At 45.3% G+C, this 23,541-nt stretch overlaps 1 protein-coding gene and 1 long non-coding RNA gene across 3 annotated transcripts in view; one reads left to right on the top strand and one right to left on the bottom strand.

Annotated features, from left to right (window-relative positions):
* Nucleotides 1-4,962, bottom strand: part of LOC135386056 (uncharacterized) — a 119,246-nt gene extending 114,284 nt beyond the window's left edge. The window contains exon 1 of the long non-coding RNA XR_010420575.1: nucleotides 3,584-4,962. This is a non-coding gene — a long non-coding RNA (uncharacterized LOC135386056). The remainder of the gene's footprint in view (nucleotides 1-3,583) is intronic.
* LOC135386054 (homeobox protein Hox-B1a-like) overlaps nucleotides 1-23,541 on the top strand; it is a 96,400-nt gene that overhangs the window by 38,600 nt on the left and 34,259 nt on the right. The window contains exons 2-3 of one of the 2 annotated variants that reach the window (XM_064615778.1): nucleotides 1,593-1,668; nucleotides 3,643-4,759. In XM_064615778.1, the coding sequence (XP_064471848.1) occupies nucleotides 4,036-4,759 (724 nt within the window). In that variant the 5' untranslated portion in view covers nucleotides 1,593-1,668; nucleotides 3,643-4,035. Of the gene's footprint in view, nucleotides 1-1,575; nucleotides 1,669-3,642; nucleotides 4,760-23,541 lie in introns of those variants that run through there. The other variant, XM_064615777.1, reaches the window with a different exon arrangement.

Raw genomic sequence — 23,541 nt, 5'->3', positions numbered from 1 at the left:
GTCTGCCTGAAAACCCATACGTCAGACAGCACAGCCGGTAGTAGGGTTCGAACCCACCACCTCTCAGTCTTCAGCACGGCCTTGGAGTAACCACCAACGAGAGCAAGGGCGAGTAACCCGAGACCGCTCGGCATTGCCACAACAGGAATAGCCTACAGAACACAAGTTTTGCGAAATAAAGCTTTAGCATAGACGCGGCTTTCCGTTTCAACAAATTGGATCGGATTGTGTCGGGTTTGATTGGTTGCAGCCATGGTTGCAGCCATGGCCGCAGCAGTGCGGGTTACTAACGTGACTCCAATTAACAGTGTTTACAATGAAAGATGGAAGATGTGAGGCTTTGTATGTATTTGTCCCTTGTATGTTGTTCCAGCCTCAGAACATCAGTTGTCTAGTGTTTACAAGGTTCTGAGCGCTACTATATCAAGGAGATTCAGAGCTAATTTTTTTAATGAAAATTATCCTGACTCCAAAATTCAGAAGGTGGAACTACAAACAAATCATGTTATTTGGAGAGGAGTCTGGAGCAGCGACATACAGACTGAAAAACATCTTAATGGATGTGGAACATATTCGCGAGAACCTAGAGAGATTATGAAATTTCTCGCAACACCCCGTAAAATATTTGGTGAAAACGGTTGTTCCTTGTCGGGAAACACGTATACCAAACGCGTGCGACATATCCCTGAGTTTGGGGTAGACAGGGGGACGAACAAACAAACGTACAACACAGGACAAGACTCCACCGTATACAATATTTTTTTCTGGCGATTAAACTAGGCTGTTATTTGTTTATTTGTTTGTTTATTTATGTAATCGCTGTGTTGAATTTACCCTCTCTTCTCTTTCACGTTCCTTCTCTCGTTTCTTAGCTCTACGTACGGGCATTGTAGTGGGTGCCTCCTTGCGTTACGTTTGCACACAGCTCGTAGAAAGGAGCGTCGGTCAATCATGTGCGTACGTCCGGTGACCGATGAAGTCGTCAGTGACGTAATCGTGCACAGCCGTATGATCAAGTTTTTCCGCGCGACACCTATGCGCAGCCCCCCACCGTGTTGCATTGTCAGGTGTATGAGCTTCGAAAACGTTCAGTACTTTTTTAAAATTATTTCACGGGGAAACCGTTCGCTGGCCGAACGTAAGACGTTTTATAGACCCTTTAAATTCGCGATTTTGGAAGCGCACGTGAAACATACGAAAAAAAAAATCACTTTTATGGTATACGTAAAATATAGTAAGCGATGAGCGTAACATGATTCGCAGTTAACTATTAACTAAGTTAACTATTAACTAAACTTTATTAACACTATTAACTAAAACTACTCAAGGTAGTTCAAAGAAGACTTATTATAGAAGACTTATAGAAGAATTATTTGTTTATACAATAATGGCTTAACACGTGACCGAGAACCAATGCCTGTTGCCTTGTAGCCCTTACCACAATCATGCTCCACAAACATTACACATCTAAATGCCCCGTCATCTTTGCGCCTGAACTTGGTGGAAGGCGCCCGAAGCTACCGCACACTTGGGAATCCCCCTTGCTCTTCTACAGACGTCCCCTCTCATACACACAATCTGTCATTCCACAGGTTGCAAGAACAACGACTCACTATGAGGTGGAAAGAAGAAGCAAAGATCGATATAGCGAGGACAGCTGAGCGAAAGGTGAGCAAATGGGCTACTTACACCAACAAGCGGCGATGCATCTCCATATAACGACATAATCAACCAGCGGACAAAGCGCATACCCTTCCGTTATAACAAATCGTTTCAAAGCGGCTGTTGGGAGAGACGTTGACCATTAGCGGTGAAATGACTAATGATCCTCGGGAAGGAAGGAAACAGCTTCCCACCACGCGGGACAAATAGTATAAGGCGCGCACGCGTGCGGTGAAAATAGATGCGGTGTGAATACAAATAGTCACTGAATGCGAAGAATGTGCGGCCCGTACTTTTCGTGAATGAAAAGCTTAACATCCAGGGTTACCGAAGATAAAGTACGGCATTTCTTCCGCTCCGTAAAAAATACCGCTGGCACGGTAGATGAGGGAACTTTCGTCAACTATACGTATGGAGCGCTAAAAATCGTGTAAACAATTTGCAGTTTTCAGATTTATTTCTGTAAATTACGAAAAAATGCATTGCCAATACGCTATTCTGCCATTTTCTTGAGCGGTCGAGGGACCGTTGACGCTCTGCATTTCCCTTTGGAAGGCTTGCTGTTTACTAAAAACGGTACAACGAAAGTGCATGTTATGCTTTCTAATTGTCAAAGAGCAGCGAAGTAAATACCATGATTTAGGCAGCGACGAAACTACACAAATTCGCATACACGCGAGACTTACAGGATTTGCATAGCATATATTTACTTATCTCGTTCTTTCAGTTCACGTGAATCACGCAGCAGAAGCGGTGTTTAAAGTAATACTACAACTGGATATATCCAATTGCAACTGTGAAAGTGTTCGTATTAGTGTACAGCGTGATGATTTCGGAGCGAGTGGTGTGCCAAACGAAATAAAATACCGTATGGTTCCGACGTTATTCAGAGGCAAGGGCCAAGGTACACCATGCATGCTGACTTTAGTATCGGGTGAGGAGCATGAAGCAAAAAGTAGGGTATAACAACGACAAATGTACAGAGCCGCGACGTACATACCAATACGCGTATCACCATGTAACCCGTGCATTAACATCAACGGCGGAGAAGGCAAAGGAGAGAAAAAACAAAAAAGCGATATTGTTGCATATTCTACCGTTTGCCACAACTACACACATGAGTGCGTTTGTTCCGCATCTAATGATTATATCATCAATCAATAATCAGAATTGCAATCGCGATCAGCTACAGTGTCGTGAGCACCGTGCATCGAGCATCGTGCATCGAGCATCGTGCAGCATCAGCAGCAGCTATAGTGTCAACTGGCCAACGTGAGGTCGCATGATGAGAAACTGCGGCAGTTGCGTTCCACCTGATGGGAAAAAAATAAAAATAAAAATCTGCGAGCGAATGTTACGTCCACGATGCGACAGCGTCTACTGAAATCTCGAACCACACGGTGTCACTAGAGCGAATAAATCTCCAGCTGTTTATCTACCGGCTACAGGCGATCGAATATGTTTCAAACCAGGTCGTTGTCAATCATCGAGAACAGACTCCACATTTCCCCAAAGGCAAAAACAGAGCAGCTGCTGCAGTGCTCTACTCGTACAGAAGAACTAAAATAGTAACATGTACCCATTGGGGCAAATGTCACCGCGTGTTGGCTGGCCAACTCGCGCGCATTTTCAAACTGGTGCGAGCAGCGTCTGCGCGAACGCGAAGGCGTGCTCTCACGAGGCCATAAAAAAACTCGCCTGGGAAAGGAGCGGCCTAACGAGCTCCCCAGTCGCAGCGGCAAGAAGCCGAGCCCCCATTACTGTTGGTCCAGCCTACCGCCCCTCCCCAGTGGAGGGATTGATCGGGGCAGCGCGCGCGCTCCCACCGCGGCGCCACGCACGCGAGACGCTCTTTCCCAACAACCACGCACGCCGCTCGTTTCTGAGCACGGAGAATGTGAAAGCAACGTGCGTCGCTCACCTCGTCCCAGTCGCTGAACGTTGTTCGTACGTGATGCCCTGACTTGCGCTCGTCCGCAGGTTACCATGGGGACGGGCCGTGTTGTGCTACCAGCTTGGATCACGAGTCATCTGCGAGTATGGTCCTGAAGCAGCAGCGATGACCCTACGGAGGTGATCACAGGCAACTGTTCTGCGGGCTGGTCTCAGCTTTGGAGTGCGAGGAGGCCTGTGGGGGCCATCTATCACAGCGCGGGACTTCTTTGGAGAGGTGGAGAAGCCGCGGCGAAACCGCTCCTCATTGGCTCGTTTTGGGGCTGTCACGTGATTTATTTACCGCTCATATTTCCTGTCAACTGTTGCCAATGATTTAGCATCCATTTATTTTCCGATTTATCCGCGAGTGGCCGAGCTAATTTGCGGCTCGTCCTCCCGTGCGGCAAAAGCAGCGGTCGCTCGGGGGCCGGCCGCATAATGAATTCTAATGTCGTCTACGCGAGCATGTGTCACAACGCCGACGGGGCGACGGCACCTTACCCGTCACAGCCATACGACCTGCACACGACCCATCAAGTGTACTTCCCGGGACCACCAGACAACCCTTACGGGACCATGGCTGCCTTCCCGGATCCGCGAACACCACCACTCCACGGAGACATGAGTCACCACCAAATCATCAATGACAACAACGGGCTCAGCTACACGAATCTTGATCAGCAGGCCGCCGCCGCCGCTGCAGCCGCCGGATACCTCCACCGGGGCAGTGGTGGTGGCGGCGGCGCGACCATGCACCCGGCCGCCCCCGGGGGTTACGGATCTCCGGGCGGCGCAGGAAGCCCTAGGCCAGCACCCACCGCTGCGGCCTTTCCGTACCGAGGCAACCTGGACTATACTCACATGGGGGAACCAGTCACCGGAGTGCACCACGCGGCCCCTGCTCCCCAGGCCGACCACCTCCACTCGGACCGTGCCGTTGGACCACACACTTATGCGCCCTATTTGGACCCACTGTCACTGCAACGACGAAATGGATACGGCGCCTACGCTGACAGCTACGATGTGATGCGGGATGCCAGTTGCCAGCACAACGGCTCGGGCTTCCAAGGCTCGCTATCCAGGCCGGGCCTCTCGCAGCCCAAACCAGCGCCAGTGCCCACCTACAAGTGGATGCAAGTCAAGAGGAACGTGCCCAAGCCGAGTAAGTGCTGTCTTTTATATACTCTTCAGTTATCAGGCTGCACGATCGTAAACCGTCACTAGACCACAGAGCATAAAAGGATGACATTGAGGCAGACGCGACACTCGGGGTGTCACTGGCATTGTTGGGCCACCATCTGTTGGACACGACATCAAAACAGGGTAACTGACTCCCCATCAGGCCGGGAAGCTAAAGAGAGCGATGCAAAGATAGCGGTTTCTAAAGCGCTTTTCCAGTGTGCAAACACACGGTGCGGTTTATATACTCGCACCGAAAACATAATGGATGTCCATGTGTTTCGTGATAGGCAATATATCATGGTAAGACCACCCAACAAAAAAACTGCTAAATGGATTGGGGAAGAGGCCTCATGTGACTCTTAGTATACACCGATTCATCATTACGTCTCCAGACAAACACTGTTGGATCTTACAATTGTACTCCATAGATCAGACAGACAGCAGGAGCTCGATCATTGCTGAAAAGGTTTAACAGGCACAAGACATTTCGGCAAATATAGGTGGCTGAATCAAGTTAAGCTCGAGCTTATATATCCTATATGATCGGTTAAAAGCAGTCTTCTAGGTAGTGCGATACTTTTGTCGTTGTAACCACGCACAGTTATGTACAACTATAATAACAAGAACAGATAAATGATTACTATCAGATTAAGTGATGATAGCTTAAGGTTCTTCACCGCTGACGTACTTAATTACATGCATAGTTGTAATTACTAAAACGAATACTGTCCTAAGATTACCAAATGCAAAATGCATTTGTTTAGTCTTTAGTATTATTCACGCTATAGCCTTAAACAAATAGCTATTCTGAGATAAGAGCTTCCCACACAGCCGTCGAGTCACGCGAGGACCACAAAAAAATGTCCGGAGGTACTCACATGGATTATTGGATAAAAGGCCTCGAAAGTTAAGCGAAAGTCAAATCCTGCAAAGGCGACAGAGGGGAAATCAACTATGCGCGAGGATAATACAATTTCCGAAATGGGTCGTTGTGCAACATGTAGCGTCTTACTGGCGGGGTCGTCGCCATGAAAACTTGGCATCATGAAAATAATTGATTGATTGAAAAAAAGAAAAAAAGAAAAACAAATATGGAGATGTGAGTCCCGATAAAGTCGGGGTAGGCTCCTCCGCAAAGCACGTAAATAAAACAGAAAGGATAGAAATAATGACATCGTTAAAATTACAAATACTCATTCAGTATCGCATTATGTATTAAGTATTAAGTAAACATTGTTCGAGCAAAAATCTGACTAAGTGGCTGTGTGCTTCGAGTTATTAATTTGGTACGGGGATTTTACGGGGAAACTTCAATAGACATCTCGTTGCTTTTGCTGTTTAAATGGCTACGTATTGTATTTTTCGTGCTTCTTGCAAAGGTCTACGGGCTCTATACTGTAGCTTTCCATGGGATATTTGCTGCATACGTTTAACACTATGCATTTTGCAACTGTTTTTGAAACTTGAAACTTTGAAACCCGAAGTGCAGTACTTTCCAACCTTTACTGACAATGGCTCTGGGAGCGTGTGAAGCACGATTATTCGCGTACAGTTGTGTGTTTCATGATGAAGCCGTAATAATTACAACGTGTCAAAAAACTTAAAACATGTACGAGACATTCCACGCATTCGAATCCGCACGAAGCATCCTGAAGTTGTATAACCGACAGCGCCCCACTCTTTACTCGTTTTATCAGAAGGTTTATTCGACATTTTTATTTTGTAAGAATGTCAGATTTAGAGTCCTTAGGGCTAACGGTGTCTCTGTTGGAAGAACTCAAGGTTGCCGACATGGAAACTGTAGCTCATGTAGAGGGACACCACCTCCTCTACAGCTACATACAATTTTGATTTCCCAGGGTACTTCATTTTCTCACCAAAAAAGGTTTTAGGGCCTCGTCGCGGCTTTCTTCTCAACCTTTATTTTGCCTCTTCGAACTTTCACTCTTTTTATTACTCGCCTTTTTGAGGCCCTTTACTTTTGCTACATTTTCCGACAGTGTCATTCGCGATAGTTATGCGGACAAAGGCGAACATCGGTTATATGTCATACTCAAACCCGCACGACACATACGACGCGACGCGATGTTACGGCAGTTCTGCATCATGTCACTTCAAATTGCCTTAACTATATTTCTCCGTGCAACATCTTAATTACTGTATCCGTCGCACCTCTGGTCGAGCACTGTCATGGGGTTTCCATCCAATGCAGCATCCGTCCTCGCTGTTGCGTCACATGAGACGCAGCATAGAACACTATGCCCCGGGGATTTTCACTGGAACCACATGTTTCCCCACGCGTCGTATTGAGCCTCTCGTCCAGTAAATCCAGGTGCACGCTACGTCAAGCAACAGCTGGAACCAGCGAACGGGCAATGGCACAGTCTGCATAAAATGTTGGTGACATTTTCGGGTGCTCTCGTCATTGCAGCTGTATATTTCTTTTAAAACATATTTCGCTGACGGCGTGCTGCACCCACCAAAGAGATTGAACAATATTGATGACTGGGGTGATAACAAATATGCGCGTGAAATCGATAACGTAATTACTAAAAAAACAAACAGCAACAAACAATGAGATATAGACTGGTAGTTATTGTCGAGACCGCGGGAGTATGTGTGCGGAGCGAGTTGTGTCATATAAAACCTTTCGCTCTGTGTGTACTTCTCTCCAGAGTGAATCAGTTTTTTTTTTTCTACATATTCCTTGTAGCACTTTTAAGGTGCATGCGGTGCACGCTGAAGGTACACACTAACTTCTATGAACACGAGAGACAAGAGTCGTGGTAAAGATGCCGGCTATCACTGTCTAAACGTTCGCGACGAGAGAGAGAGAGAGAAAAAAAAAGATGTGTTAATACCATTGTAATAGCACGCGAGCTATATTTATTACTTGTGAGCCAGTTTATTTTTTACTTTTTCTGTTTTTATAGCCGTAATAAACCCACCGGGCTATAATGAAGTACAATAGTAAAACGATAGGGCCCGTCCGTGACAACCACAAGATCGCTAGACTTTGTTTGTGATGCGTGTAACCACCAGAGTTTCAATGCAAAAAAAAAGATATTGTACGTTTTTCACAGGGCATTAAGAGCCTTTTAAAAAGACTTAATAGCATTTAAAAAAATAGTTTTGCCGAAGATTTACCGTTACCGATCAATGGTTCATAAAGTTAGTTCATCTCAGCGCGATTGGAACAATGCCCGCAGTCAACCAATTGTATATCCCTCTTTTCTTTTTCCTGTATGTCTGTACACGTAAATGATCCCATAATTCTCCATCCCTATTATTGGTCATCAGGGCACAAGGAAGAAATTAGTGAAGAAAACGAGAAAAAAAAATTTCTACGTGTTTGTGTAGGCAGTTTTCGTTTCGTATTTGCCTGTAATATGTACACTCATATATACCTTCATCCGATGTATATACATACACGGATGGCGCGTGTGATCTTTTCAGGCTAATAAGTAAGGGACGCGTGCTTTATGAGAAAACTGTTAAAATGTGCGCGCGTGTCAATTACTTCAGACAAGTGTGAAAATACGAAACATAATTCCTGCAGCCACACGACCTTTATCTTGAAATGCAGCTGTTTCACATTTAACAACTCATAGCGTTCTACGACCTTATGAAGTTATGATATTATTCTTGCAAGAATGCCACGCAATTAGCCAGATGAGAACCTGACGAACGAAACAAGTAACAATTATTGCGGCACTACATTTCGTTCCCTGTTATACAATACGTGACGCTGTTAACCTTAAATTCTATATTACGCCGTGGCAAGATATAACTTTAATTACCGATATAAAAGATTGTCAGTTGAGCACGCATGCAAAGAACATATAACGCCAGAGAACTCTAGGGGAGATTCAAAGGTTGCATGATTCTTGGCACAGATGCCGTCTGCCGTTGTCCAGACACAAAAAGTCAGTCAGTTGTCCAGACACTTCCTTGCCTAAAGGTCGCATCAGATTACAATGACCAGCGAAACACGCAGTAGCATATGCAAATGGACATCAGTATTGTGTGTTTCTTTCACCGCCCACTCAACGTCGTGATGCCGCTAACACCGTTTCCTGACAGCGCAGCAAATAATGCCCGTCTACACTTGCATTGAAGCAGAAGTCTTAGGTCGGGCGCCGCCGATATTTCAAACAGAGACTATTCTTCTATACTTCATGTTGCGCCGGTGTCGGAAACGGAAAAAGATATATCAGTAAAAGCTTTACCTTCCCTATGTACACTTATTTCATTTACAATTAACGGAGCCACGGGAAAGAAAGTAATTCCGCACAACCAAGCAGTGTATACCGCTGCCATGAAATATCCAAAGAGCCCGAAAGGCTTTTATGTGCACAAGATGAACCTGATATCCTGCATAATTTGAAATCGTGCAGCGACTGTATAGATACCACTCGTGACGTCTGACACAAAAAGCTTGCGTCAACGTGTATTCTCTTGCATCAGTATAGATGGAAGGTGCGCATGAACAGCAATTGTGCCAAGTGTGTATGTGATGTAACCGAAGCAAAACAATTTAACTCTCCTCTCACGACAGCTACAGGAGGGCGAAAAGTGAGATTAATGATTTTGGCGTCCGAAGAGAGGGCGTTGTTTATACTGCGGGTAGTTGCCAGTGGTTGACACGCAGTCGTTCAGACCCTCGTATATGTACAAACAAACTCGCATTTACGTAGACATGCCGGTGCTCTATTACATTGATATGTAAGTTCCGCATTCAATGTTCTTTATTGGGATCGTACACGCGAAGTGCTACGTACAACGGTGCATAAAATGTGGACCGGAGCAGTTTTTCACGAGTACGATGATAACTTGGCAAAACGCGGTACAGGAATATAATGACTCATAAATAACTCCCGTGCTCGATGTGTCGTAATGTCAAATCTATGGTCAGCGCAGTAAGAAAAGATTTTGTTATTGTGTTAGTTAAAAGCAAAGTGCAATCTGAGCAGTTACTTGTTTACTTAGATAATTACGTTAATAAAATATTCTGATCAGAAACGATACGAAACAGAGCACGAGTACTGAAAATGTAATTAAACTGAAGTTGGGGGGGGGGGCAAAAAGGATGCATATAATCGTGGGTTATATCAACTGGGATCGTTTGCATGAAAGTTGAGTACGGGTATCACACTCATTGGTGGTGGTGGTAGTATGATGTTCTGAGGAAGTCGGCCCAGGACGCACATTCCCCCAGGGCGTCTGTCGTGACGTTGCCCACACGTGTGAGGCCGACAACGGCATCACCACCACCACCACCACCACCACCGGAGGAGTATCATACTCATTTTCAATAGCCGTCGATAACGCTTCCTGCACGCGCACCAAGCACGTGCTCCATGCACTGCCAAGGATATTGAAAATGAGTCTGAGACTCATACCCAACTTTTATGCAAACGGGCCCTGTGGAGTTTTCTACGTATATGTCAAATTGTCTACGAATAGTGCACGTATATTACGTACCTCGTTGGGTCATGTTATGCACATTTGGTCAACCAGTCAACTAAATATTCTAATCAGCAACTGGAGTATTCGCGTTTTTCGCCAAATCGACGCCGCACAGCGGTGAAACTCGGGTCTAGCTAAACCAGGTACACCCGGTCGACCCCGCGTACACTTGCGGAGAAGTTGCTGTTTTTCCGCATGAATCACTGAGGTGCACCCGTATTTTGCTGTTGGAATCATGGATGAAGTAAACATTGCAGACAACGACCAGTGAACTAAACCAAACTGGTTTTGTTCTGTGTCACAATGCAACTCTGCGCGCCGAGGGGATAGCATTTGTCTTTCCGCGTTTTCTTCGTTCAACACATAGAATACGCCTATACTTCGACGCATCCTCGGAAGAAATGGATTGAGCGACTCAAAATCAGCAAACCTGTTACAGCATCAGCAATGCTTGTGTGTGTCTGACAGAGCTCTGGGAGCGGTACTGCCTACATATCTGATGAACGTTCTTTCTTTTCTTTTTTTTCTGAAGCACACTTCTGTGCAACTCACGTCAGGAAGGGAAGCGAAAACTTGTTTAGACAAAACAGAACAAGTTTGTTTCAAACTTGAATAGCCATTATGTGTAGGAAAGCGCAAGAGATACAGTGAAAACGTATACCAAGTCAGTTTTGTAACTGCATTTGAATCAGCTCGTCAAATCACTTGGGAAAGAATGCAGAAAGAATGCGACGTTTAGTTAAGGTTTCCCAAAAACATGCGCACCAGTGACATACGGATGTCGCAACATTACTGTGTAACTTGTAAACTACATTCGTACACGCGCTATTCGTACACATTCGCATGGGCTACAAACTTAGAAGATATTAGCTGTAAGAGAACTGCAGCGCAGATGTCGTGTGCTTCCATGTCTCTCACGTGTCTCTCACATTCAGCGCAGGACACTCGCTGCTTGCTATTTCGGCCTCGCAACCGGTAGACGTGAAATTCACCTTCACGAAATGTGGTTGATCAAACACGCCGGAACTTCGGAAATAATACGCGAAAACTATATAGCCTTCTCTTTGGACAACCCGGTTACGCCTGCCAGAAGTATATGAGCAGCGTTTAATACTCGTTCGCCTTCAACGCATCGAGAATTAACATTGCAGTTCAGAAATCTCAAAATCGAAATTAAGCGACAACCTGGATACGTCCGCCATGTTGAAGTGTAGATGCACCACCTACAGGTCATGAAAAATGCGAATAGTCACCACTTAACTGGCAACAACAATCAGATAAATGACGACCGTGAAATGGGGTGGTTCACTGCTGCGGAGCAGTGTACCTTTCTCCACTGCATGTCGAACATGTGGTGAGAGATGTTATAGGATAAAGTGAAATGAGCTAAGTATAAGTCGTTCACGGAACAATGGAGGTATATGCTTGGTTGGCTGTGCTATGCCGAACAAAAGGAGGATGCAATGAGAAAAAAGGAAAGGAAAGACGCACCGATGGTTGGGAAAGAGTATGACAGCGGGAAACCGGTGGTCGTAAGCAACACAATAAATATTTGAAGACCTCGACGGTGTTGTACAAGCTTCTTACACTGGCGCTCAATTGAAGCCAGGTTGGATGGCTTCCTGCTGACAGTGTTCAACTGAGCACGGAGTATAACCGCCTCTCCGTTTCGTAGAGCTCACATTGCGTATGAGTACATGCTCGGTGTTCGCCACGACGGCACAGTTGGAACAGAACCTTGTACGACAGTATATTCGGTCCTGTACTTGAGTGCGGAGTGACGAATAGGAGTGAAGATTACGCTGAAGCGAAGTTTGTGCAGGAATAGTAGCATGGTAAATGTTCCTGAACAGAAAATACAAATTTGGATCCACACATGAGGGCCCTGCCAGTGATGTCCTGACTTCATTGCTGCAGAGCTAGTGATTGGATTATCTGAGGCGAAAGTGACCTCCTGTCACCTTTCAACATCGATATTGGTACCGTCCGAGAGTGATGGGCAGCCGTTTGCCATCCTGTCGGCCTGTTCGTTCCCGGGATCCACTGCAGGGATAAAGGGGGACCTTTAGCACTCAGACGCTGGGTCTGTGGTGGAGGATGCCCGTTACAACTGGGGCGAGTGACCCCCGAATCTCCATGACGGCTTATCATTGTAGGACCGCCAGCATTGCAGAGCAGCCTTTGAATCCAAGTAGACTGTACCCAGGCTCGCGGGGTATCACGCAATATCCTTCGTAGAAACAACAGGGTAGCATATAGCTAAGTCGATTTGAGGATGTGCGGTATGGGAGACGATGCAGCAGACGATGAGCATTCCCGGCTTGCGAATCCCTCAGTAAAAACTGTAGTGTGGCCAGCATATCCGCTATATGCATCCTGTCCGCTGCGAGCTGCTTGAGAACTGACATTGTCTGACATGAACTTGGTTATTGTTGGCGCTCTCAGGATTTTTTTTCAGCGTAGGAGAAATAATTTCTGGGCGGGGCGGGGGGGGGGAGCAACCAATAGACACAACAAAGTGGCATGAGGGCAATCGAAACCCTGATATGCAGAGGATCCGCTGGCTAAGATTCAGATTATTACTGTGACGATATGTGAGTTTTAATCATGCCCCCCTTGCCCCCCCCCCCCCCTTGCCCCCCCTCTCTCGGGACGCCCATGCGTGGTGGCAATGAAAGCCGTCACGGGTCAATGGTCACTGTTGGTCTTACTGTGGACGAAGGAACCTTGGGCTCCCACGTTGCATTTGTATACGTTACTTTGCTGCCAGTGCCAAACTTTCGCTATGAGTAGATAGCACCGGTGTAAGGCGCAAGTAGTTTGGAATAGTCTACCTCAGCTGCAAGGCTTCGATCGGTTTTCGCGGGCTTCGGCTATCATCATCCGTGTTTCAGCGGCCCCCGGTACGCCGAGACAGATCCTTGAGCTCCGTGCAAGGATACACCGAAGCTTGAGTTTGAGTTTGAATGTAAAAATATAAAGAGATATACCGAAGTCGTTGTTCTTGCGCCTGTGAAATTCAGTGCAAGACATGTAGGCTATACAATACTGTTCCTTGGACTAGAGCTTTGTAGATGGCCACTGGAGACTTTTCATTTATTCCCCACTTGGCAAAGTGGCTGATGACAGAGATCCACCGGTGCGCCGATATCTAGGAAGGAATTTGAGCTGTTTCTTCCAGGACAAGTTGGAGTACATTCATATGCCTCCTAGCAAAGGCCAACGATGCTGGGCTTTTTTCTGTTTTTTTTTTTTTTTCATTTGATATGCTCATGTCTACCTCTGTTAGCGGTGCCAAATTCTATCCAGTGAATGCTGAAGGCGATGCTGTATTGCTTATCTCGATTTCTCGACTGTCCAGACCGAGACGTCATTAGCAAAGACTGAGATATTGACTCTGCGGAAACAAGGACCGCCATTACAAGGTTTAAAAGTATGGGGCATAAGACACTTCCCCTGTAGTAACCTATGAGTCAACATGACTTCCGGCGTGGTCCCTTGTTGCATGCGGATGGATCTTTGTGTCGCAAACAAGAAACTACCCACAAGAAAATTCTGTGGGTAACTCCAGCTTGCAACAGTATACCTGCAGAACGTACGCGTGACACTTATCATCATATCAAGTTAAAACGTTAAGTTAAACGTCAAGTTAAAAATGTTAAAACATCAAGTTCTTCGTGTTCTTCGTATGATAGCTGCTGATCCAGTGTCGCAAGAGAAATTTCCATGTCATGGCTGTCGTGATCAGTGCATATGGATGATATCCACACACAAAAAAAGAAATAAAAATTAGAAGAAGAAGGAACAACAACAACATAGATGAATGGATGATGATGATGTGGGATGTTTCCCTGCGTTGAGTGCAGGACCCTACCCCATTCCAAAAAGGTTCACATGAAAGGATGACGAGGGAAGGAAATCCCTACAGTTCGTGAAGGAGGCCGGTGACCCTCAGAAAGGAAAGAAGAGCGCCAAGTCCACGGCACTGGTGTCCAGGGTTGCTCCACGGGCCGAGAACTTTGCAGATGTTGAATGGCCTCTGATCCAGCATTTCAAGTTGAGATTTAAAGGCCCGTCGCTCGCGTACGTACTGGCTGCAGTCTTCGAGAATGTGTCGGATTGTTGCCGGGAAACCACAAGTTGTACACAGCGCCGTGGTGCTGTGGCCCAGCCTATACCGGAGTGCAGAAGAAGTAAGAAAAGCATGCACACACAAAGGCAAAAAACACTGAGATGCTACAGGTCCTCCAAAATCTCGTCCTTACATTAAGAGTCTAATTATAGTTAAGACGTGTAGACAGATGAATGATTTCTGATCAATGTTGCTCTTCAACATTTATCTCCACTGAGCATCCCTTTTGAAGCACCGTGATGGCTTCAAAGTGCGGCAGAGGGTCATATAGCATATCATTCTTATGGAGCTGGTAGCTAGAAGCCACGTACCTGCATTATTTTGTTTCGTGGTCAGTGCGTTACGGTACACGGACCTCAGGAACATGTAACAAAATACAAAACAAAAACTCACAACAAAATTGTAGACTGCGTGTCTCTCTGTTTCACTTTTCCATTAGCGTGCTTCGAAATAATATATTACGTGAAGAGGCTCTGGCTGTTGACTCTTGTGCATGTTGAAAAGTCAAACATTTCTCCTGGTCATTAAAAGATTACCTAGCGGAAGACGACGAATTTGTGATGGCTAATAATGTGGCGGCATTATTGTGTAATTCTTTAAGACTGCATTTGTAAATAGAAACATAGAAATATATCACGCTTGCGATGGACGCAGCTGTGTTCACAACACGTGAGTGCATCCATTCTGAGCGAAGATTATCTGTCACAGTTATACGTGTAGCACACAACCCAAGGTGAACAATTCGCGGGGAGCGATTGACCGCTGCCTCTGTCATGCATCAGAAACCGCTCAGTTGCCATATGGCCGTTGCTGTAACACGTGACGTACTGATGATCTAGATCAAGTTGGGATGTATGTTTTTATCGTTGATAATCTCTAACTTACCCGTCCCGTACTCTAATCATGTACCCTAGCTGATATTCTACCACAAGTGCATATGCAAAACCCCATCCCAGCGTCATTCATGTAGTTGTTGTTGTATACACAAAGGCGAACAGATGCGCAGTAAAAACGGTGTCGATTACAGTTGGGCGAATATTAAGGTTGACTTACATTCCGACAGCATCTGTCATGATCGATCTGCGAAGGGTATAGACCTGAGTATACTTATCAGTAGGGCCTGGAAGTTGATGCAAGATGCATATATTTTTAATGCGTTCTAACGGATATCCTAACGTTTCTCCTGATATCACCAATCACAACGACACAATTCTAAAATGATTCGTGCATCGTATAATGGCATATTACGACGTATATCTTCCTGGTCGGCATATAATATGACGGTTGCGTATTTGCGTATTACGTCATATTTCGGCGCCATTTGAACAATTTCTGAAACATTTGCTCTTCCATTTGTTTTGTCACTGCTCACGTGATTTCAAAAGAGAGGTCATAGGCACGCAACCCAGCTACACATTATACGTCGCTTTAGGGGCGGCGATAGGGGGGGGGGGAGTAAGGCGACCGCCTTAGGCCCAGCGCACGGAGCCCTCAACCAGGGATTACTTTTTTTTAAATATCAAGTATGCACTTAATCGCACGCGCGATCTTCGACTAAAACAAAAATGAGAGAAGAATGTGTTATGTGCCATTCCGTCATGTGATGAGAAACAGTCCCACTTTTAAGAAAAATCTGCCAACCCTGCAAGATATACCGAGGATTTCGCACCCTTTTCTCCTGCTGCCATTTCCAGTACTGCTGAAATCTCCCACTGCGAAAATCTTATCATTTCTTATCTTTTCATTACTGCTGGTGTGAAGCAGGTCCCGCGGTGTGCCTTTGCCTCAGGCCCCCCACACCCCTAGCACCGGCCCTGCGTTGCTTTCAGCGTGTTCCGTGCTACGCAATCAGGGGATTCGGCAAGCACCACTATAGCACCAAGAACCAACTTCTGAAAACAGAACGCGCAACAAGTATCAGCAAGTTTAAGCTGTGCTTTTCAAAATAAGGGGGGGGGGGGAGGATTTATTGGCAGAAAAAACATCCTGCCCCATTGTGCCTTGGGGTAGTGGGCCGCACCTTAAGTGACGAATTTCCCCATTCTTTATCATTAACTTATTTGTTGTTGTTGTTGGCAGAAAAAAAAGAAAAGGGAAAGGTAAGCCATGCAGCACGCCGGCTTGCTATTCCCTAAACAAAAAAAATTGAAATATAAGTAAATAAAAAATAAACAAGGAAATCAAAGCAACATGTTCCTGAACTTGGAGAGAAGACATAAATCGAGGAATGCAGAAACTTTGTCAAGCGCGATCAACACAACTGATAGAAAGATAAAAAATACTGAAATTATATATACTACTTATTAACGTACAAGGGGTGGTATGTTTAGTGCTAATAAATAAATAAAAAAGAAGATATAATGTACAAGCTTTCTTGGAGTAGCGTGCATTTGCGGTACCTGACGAAATGCAGACTACTTGTACGTTAATAAACAGTAGTTTCAGTGTTTTTATCTTTTTTTGAGAAGATGGAACATAAAAAGAACAGCACAAGACAGCCCTTTTTTGTGCTGTGTCTTTTCCCCATAAGCTCAGGTACATGTTACTAACGTCGTACAATCTTAATTTTAGTAACACTGTCAGTAAAATTAACTTCTATTACACTTTTCCACTTCTGAGGAGGAAAATAAAGAGAAGAGGAGAATACTACTTGAATGACCACTAAAGTTTCGCTGGATGTTGCTATTTTCGTAAGAAGCATGACGCCTTCAGTGTGGAGCCCATGTACGTTCGGTATAGTATGCAGAACTAGAGGACACCACCCAACAGCCCGAGCAAGAAGTTTGCGAATATTTGCTGCGTGTCGTACTATGGATGAACAACATTCATAAATATAAACGTTCAGCGTGTATCGCCCCTCTCTGATCAGAAACACAATCATCGGAAAATATTGCGCTTATATACCGAAATACGAGTATTTTACGCATTAAGCATTTGCCCTGCGCCTGTTGAGATATTCATATGCAAATCGCGATGACACTGAATGATGCGTGCCGCTGTCTATCGCTGTTGTTGCGCAACCACAGCAATCTGCCGAACAAAAGGCAGGAAGACCACGGTTAACTGATTGATGATACCACTAATTAACGAGCTCATCGTGCTCTTCATTAGGGTGTTGCATAACCTTCAGGTAGGGTAGTTCTATAAGATGTAGCTGTGGTGTGCTCTGCTGTACTGTGCCACACACAATTTTCAATAACTTGTTACAACTGCGTCACGCTTAAAAGAGCCCGATTTGCTACTGAAGACCGTCGAGACGACGAGATTGGCTTCCATTACATTCCTTTGCCCCCAATGGAGTTGGCAAAACCACATTGTTAACCGCAAGGAAAGACGACTTACCCAGCCGAGCAGTATCTAGGGACACTCTAAAAAAACACAGAACTTTCAAATGCCTAAGTATTAGTGAACCTCCAATAACTCACGGAAGAGTCAGGGTTCGAACCAGGCACTCCTGATCTTTAGTGGTGTAATGCGTGTCAGCGAAAATCGAGTTGAGCGAGCTGAGGCCGGATCGCATTAACCTTTAGCTAATTACTTGAAAGAAGAGACAGACACGGGCCTCCATTTTCCAGCTCGGCTCGGCCCGGCCCGCTACCTTAAACACGAACCCAAGCCCGGTCAGGCCCGGCCGGCAACCCTAAAATGGGACCCAAGCACGGCTCAGGTCTGCCACAGAGAGGCCAGTCCTGCGTCTGGCGTAGATTGGAATTGCTGGAGTCCATTACACACACACACACATAAATGAGGAGTCCACTACAACAACAACAACAACAACAACAACAACTAAATCATGACTACGGCCTGGGGTGATTCACCGCTTGAGAGCAGTGCACTACACCATTACACGAGAAGCGTGAGATGTGAAATATGAAAATGAAGTTATGTGCAAGTACAACTCTTGAACTCCCGTCCTCTGGTTGCGCAACGCTACGTCACACAAACGGAAGAAGCACATGAAAGAAGCGCCAATGGTCCTTGAGATGCAGGGGAGGACCCTACAGCGTCTGGAGCAAGCCGGTAGCCAAGAGGAACTCCAAGAACATCAGAAGTCCTCGACGGTGTTGGACATGGCTCTGACATGGGCCAATACAGCTTAAAATGTCAAGAGCCAAGAAACGTATTACCCATATATCACAAACCGCTACGAATTTATTCGGGCGATGAAGGAAAAGCATATACACAGTCCAGTCTGGTAGTAGTGAAAACACAGTAAGTCCAGGGAATTAAGCACTCTTTGTAATAAAACACAATTCTGGCATAGGCTGAACGGCTGATTGAGTTATTGAAAAAAAAAATGGCGATGTGACTCCAGACAAAGCTACTTCAGAACATGCAAATAGCAAAGGAAGTAGTAGATGTAGATGTTGAAGAGGGAGAGAGAGATCAAATTGATCACACGAGACAAGACGTATTCGTCTGTACTCACATTACAGATCCCCCTGAAAAGAACTAAACTACTTTCTCCAGCCCTACGTGGACATATCCATACATTGCACTCTTTATTCGCCGCTAAAGATTGTTGTGGAGAAAAAGGATGCTGTCGACGAACTGTGAATAGAGCTTGGTTCGCAATATGGCACCGAAACTTCTTTCGCTGTTTCTGCGTTCCGCAAGAGATTCTGTAAACGCTGATGGGAAACAGCTATACACTCTTTGTTGCGGAATATCATCGCCATCAGTCGTGCTGGATTATGAGAACGTCATCCCTTTAAAAAGCAGCATTATTTTTAAACAGCGAAGTGCACACTTGGTTTCTCTTATAGCATTCTGAGCTATATAGCGGAGGCCACGTGAGCTAGAAAGCGTGTCACTGTTTCAGTCGACTTACTGTGTAAGGAACTCACATGGAGTATGGTGAAACTTGAATTATACCCGATATACGAATTGTCGTATAGACTAATTTGCGCGCGAGACGTCACGGCTTGCGGCGGCGCTGCAGTCAGCACATCGTCTGCTTGGTGTGGGCAAAACAGAAATCAACTGGAGTGATCGTTTTTACGCAACGTTGGTGTGCCGCAGAGCCAGGTATCCTTCGGGTACACAACTCGGTGGGGAAGAGTGGCGAAATCAGTTTTCGCGCAACGCAGAACTGAGAAATCAGTTGACTGTGAATCATTTTTGTGAATCATCATATCGCCTTTGTGAGATACGCTCATACAAATGAACGCTGTTTTCAGAAACGCCCCGATCAAACAGCTCGCCTAAGGTGAAGTAATTGTGTGCTTCCAGTAACTTGTACGCTCGCACAGTATCAGCAGTGAACTAGCTCAGCGAAAATATCAAATAAACTACAACAGGATCGTGATCGGTTGCATGCTTTGTGGCCGGGCTGTCTGGTTGTCGATGTGCAGCGCAAACGGATCGTCGTGTTGTATACCGTTCATGAACAGCAACTACTACTACTACTGCATGAATTACTTCGTCTTGTAGCAGCACTTGTCTCATTCCTTCAGAGCTCTAAATTATTTCCGGTATTGTAGAAACAGACAGTCGAGAGCGATGTAGCGGTGTAACACAGCCGATGGCACACTTGCGGAAAGCATTCGCACGGCTGCGTTCAGTGTGTTTCGCCCACACCAACTCCGCGCATGCGCAGATGGCACATCTTGTTTGAACACAGTAAAGTGGTCTATGCAATAGAGAATGTTGACGCACGGAACGTGATGCATGCAGCAGAACACTTCTATCGCTGTCGTTCACGCACAAAAACACAGGTTAAGCCAGGAGCGCGCTACCGCAGACCTATCGATATGCTATAGAGGAGAATTAATAGTAACGGGAGAGAGAGAGAGCGACAGGACGTGAGACTGCCACGGCGTCACAGTTACAGAAGTCTTCGTTGACACGGACATTATCGACCCTTGCAGACACTGCCCCGTTAGCACCCTTTGGGTAATTCGAAGGGAGTCGGGCAAGGGAGAAGGTAGAATTCCGCCGATATCTGAGATGTGCATAGACCGTACATTTTTAAAAATTTGGCGTCGACAACCTTCTTATGGATCACCTCAAAACACATCAGGACGACCGTCCATGAATTACACAATTTTCAATAGCATGCTAAGCTTAACAAATATGCATTCATATTTATTATCCTAGTCGTAGAGAAATTAATTAGGTACGCCTTGCAGACAAAGTATCTAAGGTCATGAGTAATATTAGTTAAATGTCAACACCTTTTTCTGTTTCACAAACTCAAGACTGCGTGAACAAAGGAAAAGAACAAAAACAAGCAGGTGCACATTCGACGTCCTAGCGTTACTTTGACATCCAGCCCATACACAACTTATGGCCTAAAATATTATTGTTTACGGGAAACAGTGAAAATGAATTGCTTTTACCATACCTTTTATCATACCATTGACGCTTGCTTTTTTTTTCTTCTTCTTCTTTAAAAAATAATTAATGAAACGAATGAAACGAAAATGCTTGCTTGATTTCTTGATTGACTGATTATGAAAAAAGCAAAAAAAAAAAAGAAAAGAAAAGAAAACAAGAAAGAGAGAGGGAAAATAATGCTTGTAGAAGGAATCTTGCTTGCTTGCTCACGATTCACACGTGGAACTGAGCGAAGCCGAACATATACGCTTCTTCCTATACATGTCTAAGCAGACCACACCATAGTGTGGCTGTGCTTTGTGGTGTCTTCAGGAATCACAACGAAGCATAGCACGCTATCACTTTGCTTGAGCGGTGGCCGAGACCGAGAAGGTATGGGAGATGGAAATTTCGTTTCTTAGCGAAGCGTGCTCGACATTCACAGCGGAGAAAATGGGAGGTCATGCTCACGTCGAGCGTATCAAACGGTGAAGCTTGCTGGCCAAGGAGGCCCCACCCAAATGGAATGAGTGGCACGAACCCAATTAGGAGCCACTCTTAAACGTCACTCACATGTATGCATCTGTGTGGCGCAGCAGTGACTGTGACTGCAGAACTGGTTTACGTACGGCAAAAAGGTTATGCACATCAGAAATGGCCATCACATTGTGTTCGTTTTTATGTTTAATTGCACTGCGAGTTCAGCAGGCAGGAAAACGAGGTCCACCCAATGTTGGTTGAAGGGTGAACGTTTGCACGTTTCCGGGCGTATGTGGTATGTTATCTTTGAAGTGTCAATGAGATAAGCGTTTTGAATCGGGAGCAATCGGGAGTCATACACGCTTAATACAGTGTTCCAGTTGTCCGTTAGAACATTACAATTCACCGACCAACCTTCACTCTTAAAAAAATAAATGAAAGAAATGGGTGTGTTGTAACTCCTTCTTGGGAAGTACACCCTTCCCACATATATCACTCCCTGTGGAGTGTACAATTAGTCTCCATTACCCTCGTCAAGGAGTCTCCTCGCTCTTTAACCAGGGTAATGAAGGTAATATGTGGCAAGGGGTATGCTGCCCAAAAAGGAGTTACAACACACTCTTTTTTTAAGAGTCTTTCGCACCTAGTACGTAATGTTTCCCGAAATGTCACACCCTACATCGAATTTTGTATATGCCTTCGCATACGCCGAACGGTATAATGTGTAGCTAGGAGACTGCGTATTCGTGAATATGTGCACAATTGCTTTAGAATTCTTCAAAGAGCAATGCGATGCAAGGTTTTGTCTAGTTAAACTGAAAGTGAAAAAAAGAAGAAGATTGGATCATGTACTCCGATGACTTCAACTCATGTGCTCGTACCCACATATATATAGGCATTGCATGTTTCTGAACACGTGCAAACCCCTAACCTGTGAGTGAAAGTAAGTGAGAAAGTGAGTAAGCTACATGTGAGGTGAAAACGAAAAGGTACAATGCACAAAAACACACACACCACACAGACAGAAAAAGAGACCGAAGGAAAATGCAAAACGTGCAAAACAACATTAACGATATACTGAGAGTGCAACGATGTTGTACGCTTACACTGCTGGTGGAAAAAGTGTATACTACACCAATCCTTATCCTCGTATCACTGCCCTAATGCCTTAAACGTAGTAAATCTCTTGCCCCGTATAGCGAGCTTCGCAGAAAGAGTAGCAGTATAATCCTCGTGGGCTGCGATAAACATACTCCTTCCATAGAGTTGTGTTTGGTACACGACATATCAAATGAGGAATCAAATACGAAATGCCAAACCAGAGAAGTGCTAGACATAAGCTGGCACCAAGGAAGAACGAATGTGGCCTCCAATACACATTTATTATGCGCAGAGACGCAAAACAGGCAAAAAGATTGAAGTTGCAAATACGTTCAAATGCAAACAGACTTGTCCAGTATACATACTGCGCACAGACGATAACAATTACAGTACAAAATCGACATTGCAAGTTTCGACATATTTAAAGCATGACGTCTCCGTGCACCATTTTGTTACGTCTCCCAAAGTTTCAACGTCCAACGGCGGATATCCACGATGAAACTGTAAAACAACGGAAGGACCCCGTAACGACATAAGCTCGCCCCTCTTTCAGCATAAATAATTCGTCGACGTTATATACTTGTGACACCTCCCTGGTACAAGATGGTATACGCAACTGAAAATGATAAAGAATTGCCCCGACTCAGGCGCACTACAAAAAAATATGGTGGCACTACACGTAAATCGATTGAGTTGAGCGTTAGTGCATTAAACAACTTTTCGAGGTCGCATTGCTGGACCTATACTGCCAAATGCTCTTATATCTATATCTCTCTATATATATCTATATCAAATACTCTTCAATCCGAAGAACCCTTTGCAAAAGGTATGATGGTGGTGGTGGTGCTAGTGAAAGGGCTGGCCGTTGTCGGCCTCACAGAGGTGGGTAACGTCACGACTGACGCCCTGGGGGAATGTGCGTCCTGGGCCGACTTCTATGGGAACTGTGCCGACATATGTCTGAAGGCGTATGAGGAAAACCCAGGAAGAACCCCAGACAGAACAGCCGGCACCGGGATTCGAAGCCGGGTAGTTCACACACCACCTTTCATATATGCGAGCGGCAACGGCTCAGCTGCAATAGAAACGTGCAACAAGTATGACCAAAACGACGTGGAAAGGGAAATCGCGCAAGGGTATGGGAGCTGCGGCTGACCCAGACTTATTGAAAAGTAGTTAGCGTTTGCTGGTGAGGGTTAATGAGCGACAGGGTGCACCTATCGTATACCATCATGGAGATGCACATTTGAGCGCTCAACGGG

This window comes from Ornithodoros turicata, chromosome 2, assembly GCF_037126465.1.
Source record: "Ornithodoros turicata isolate Travis chromosome 2, ASM3712646v1, whole genome shotgun sequence".
Taxonomy (NCBI): domain Eukaryota; kingdom Metazoa; phylum Arthropoda; class Arachnida; order Ixodida; family Argasidae; genus Ornithodoros; species Ornithodoros turicata.
Note: the sequence above shows the minus strand (reverse complement) of the source record. Positions and strands in the feature narration are given on the sequence as shown.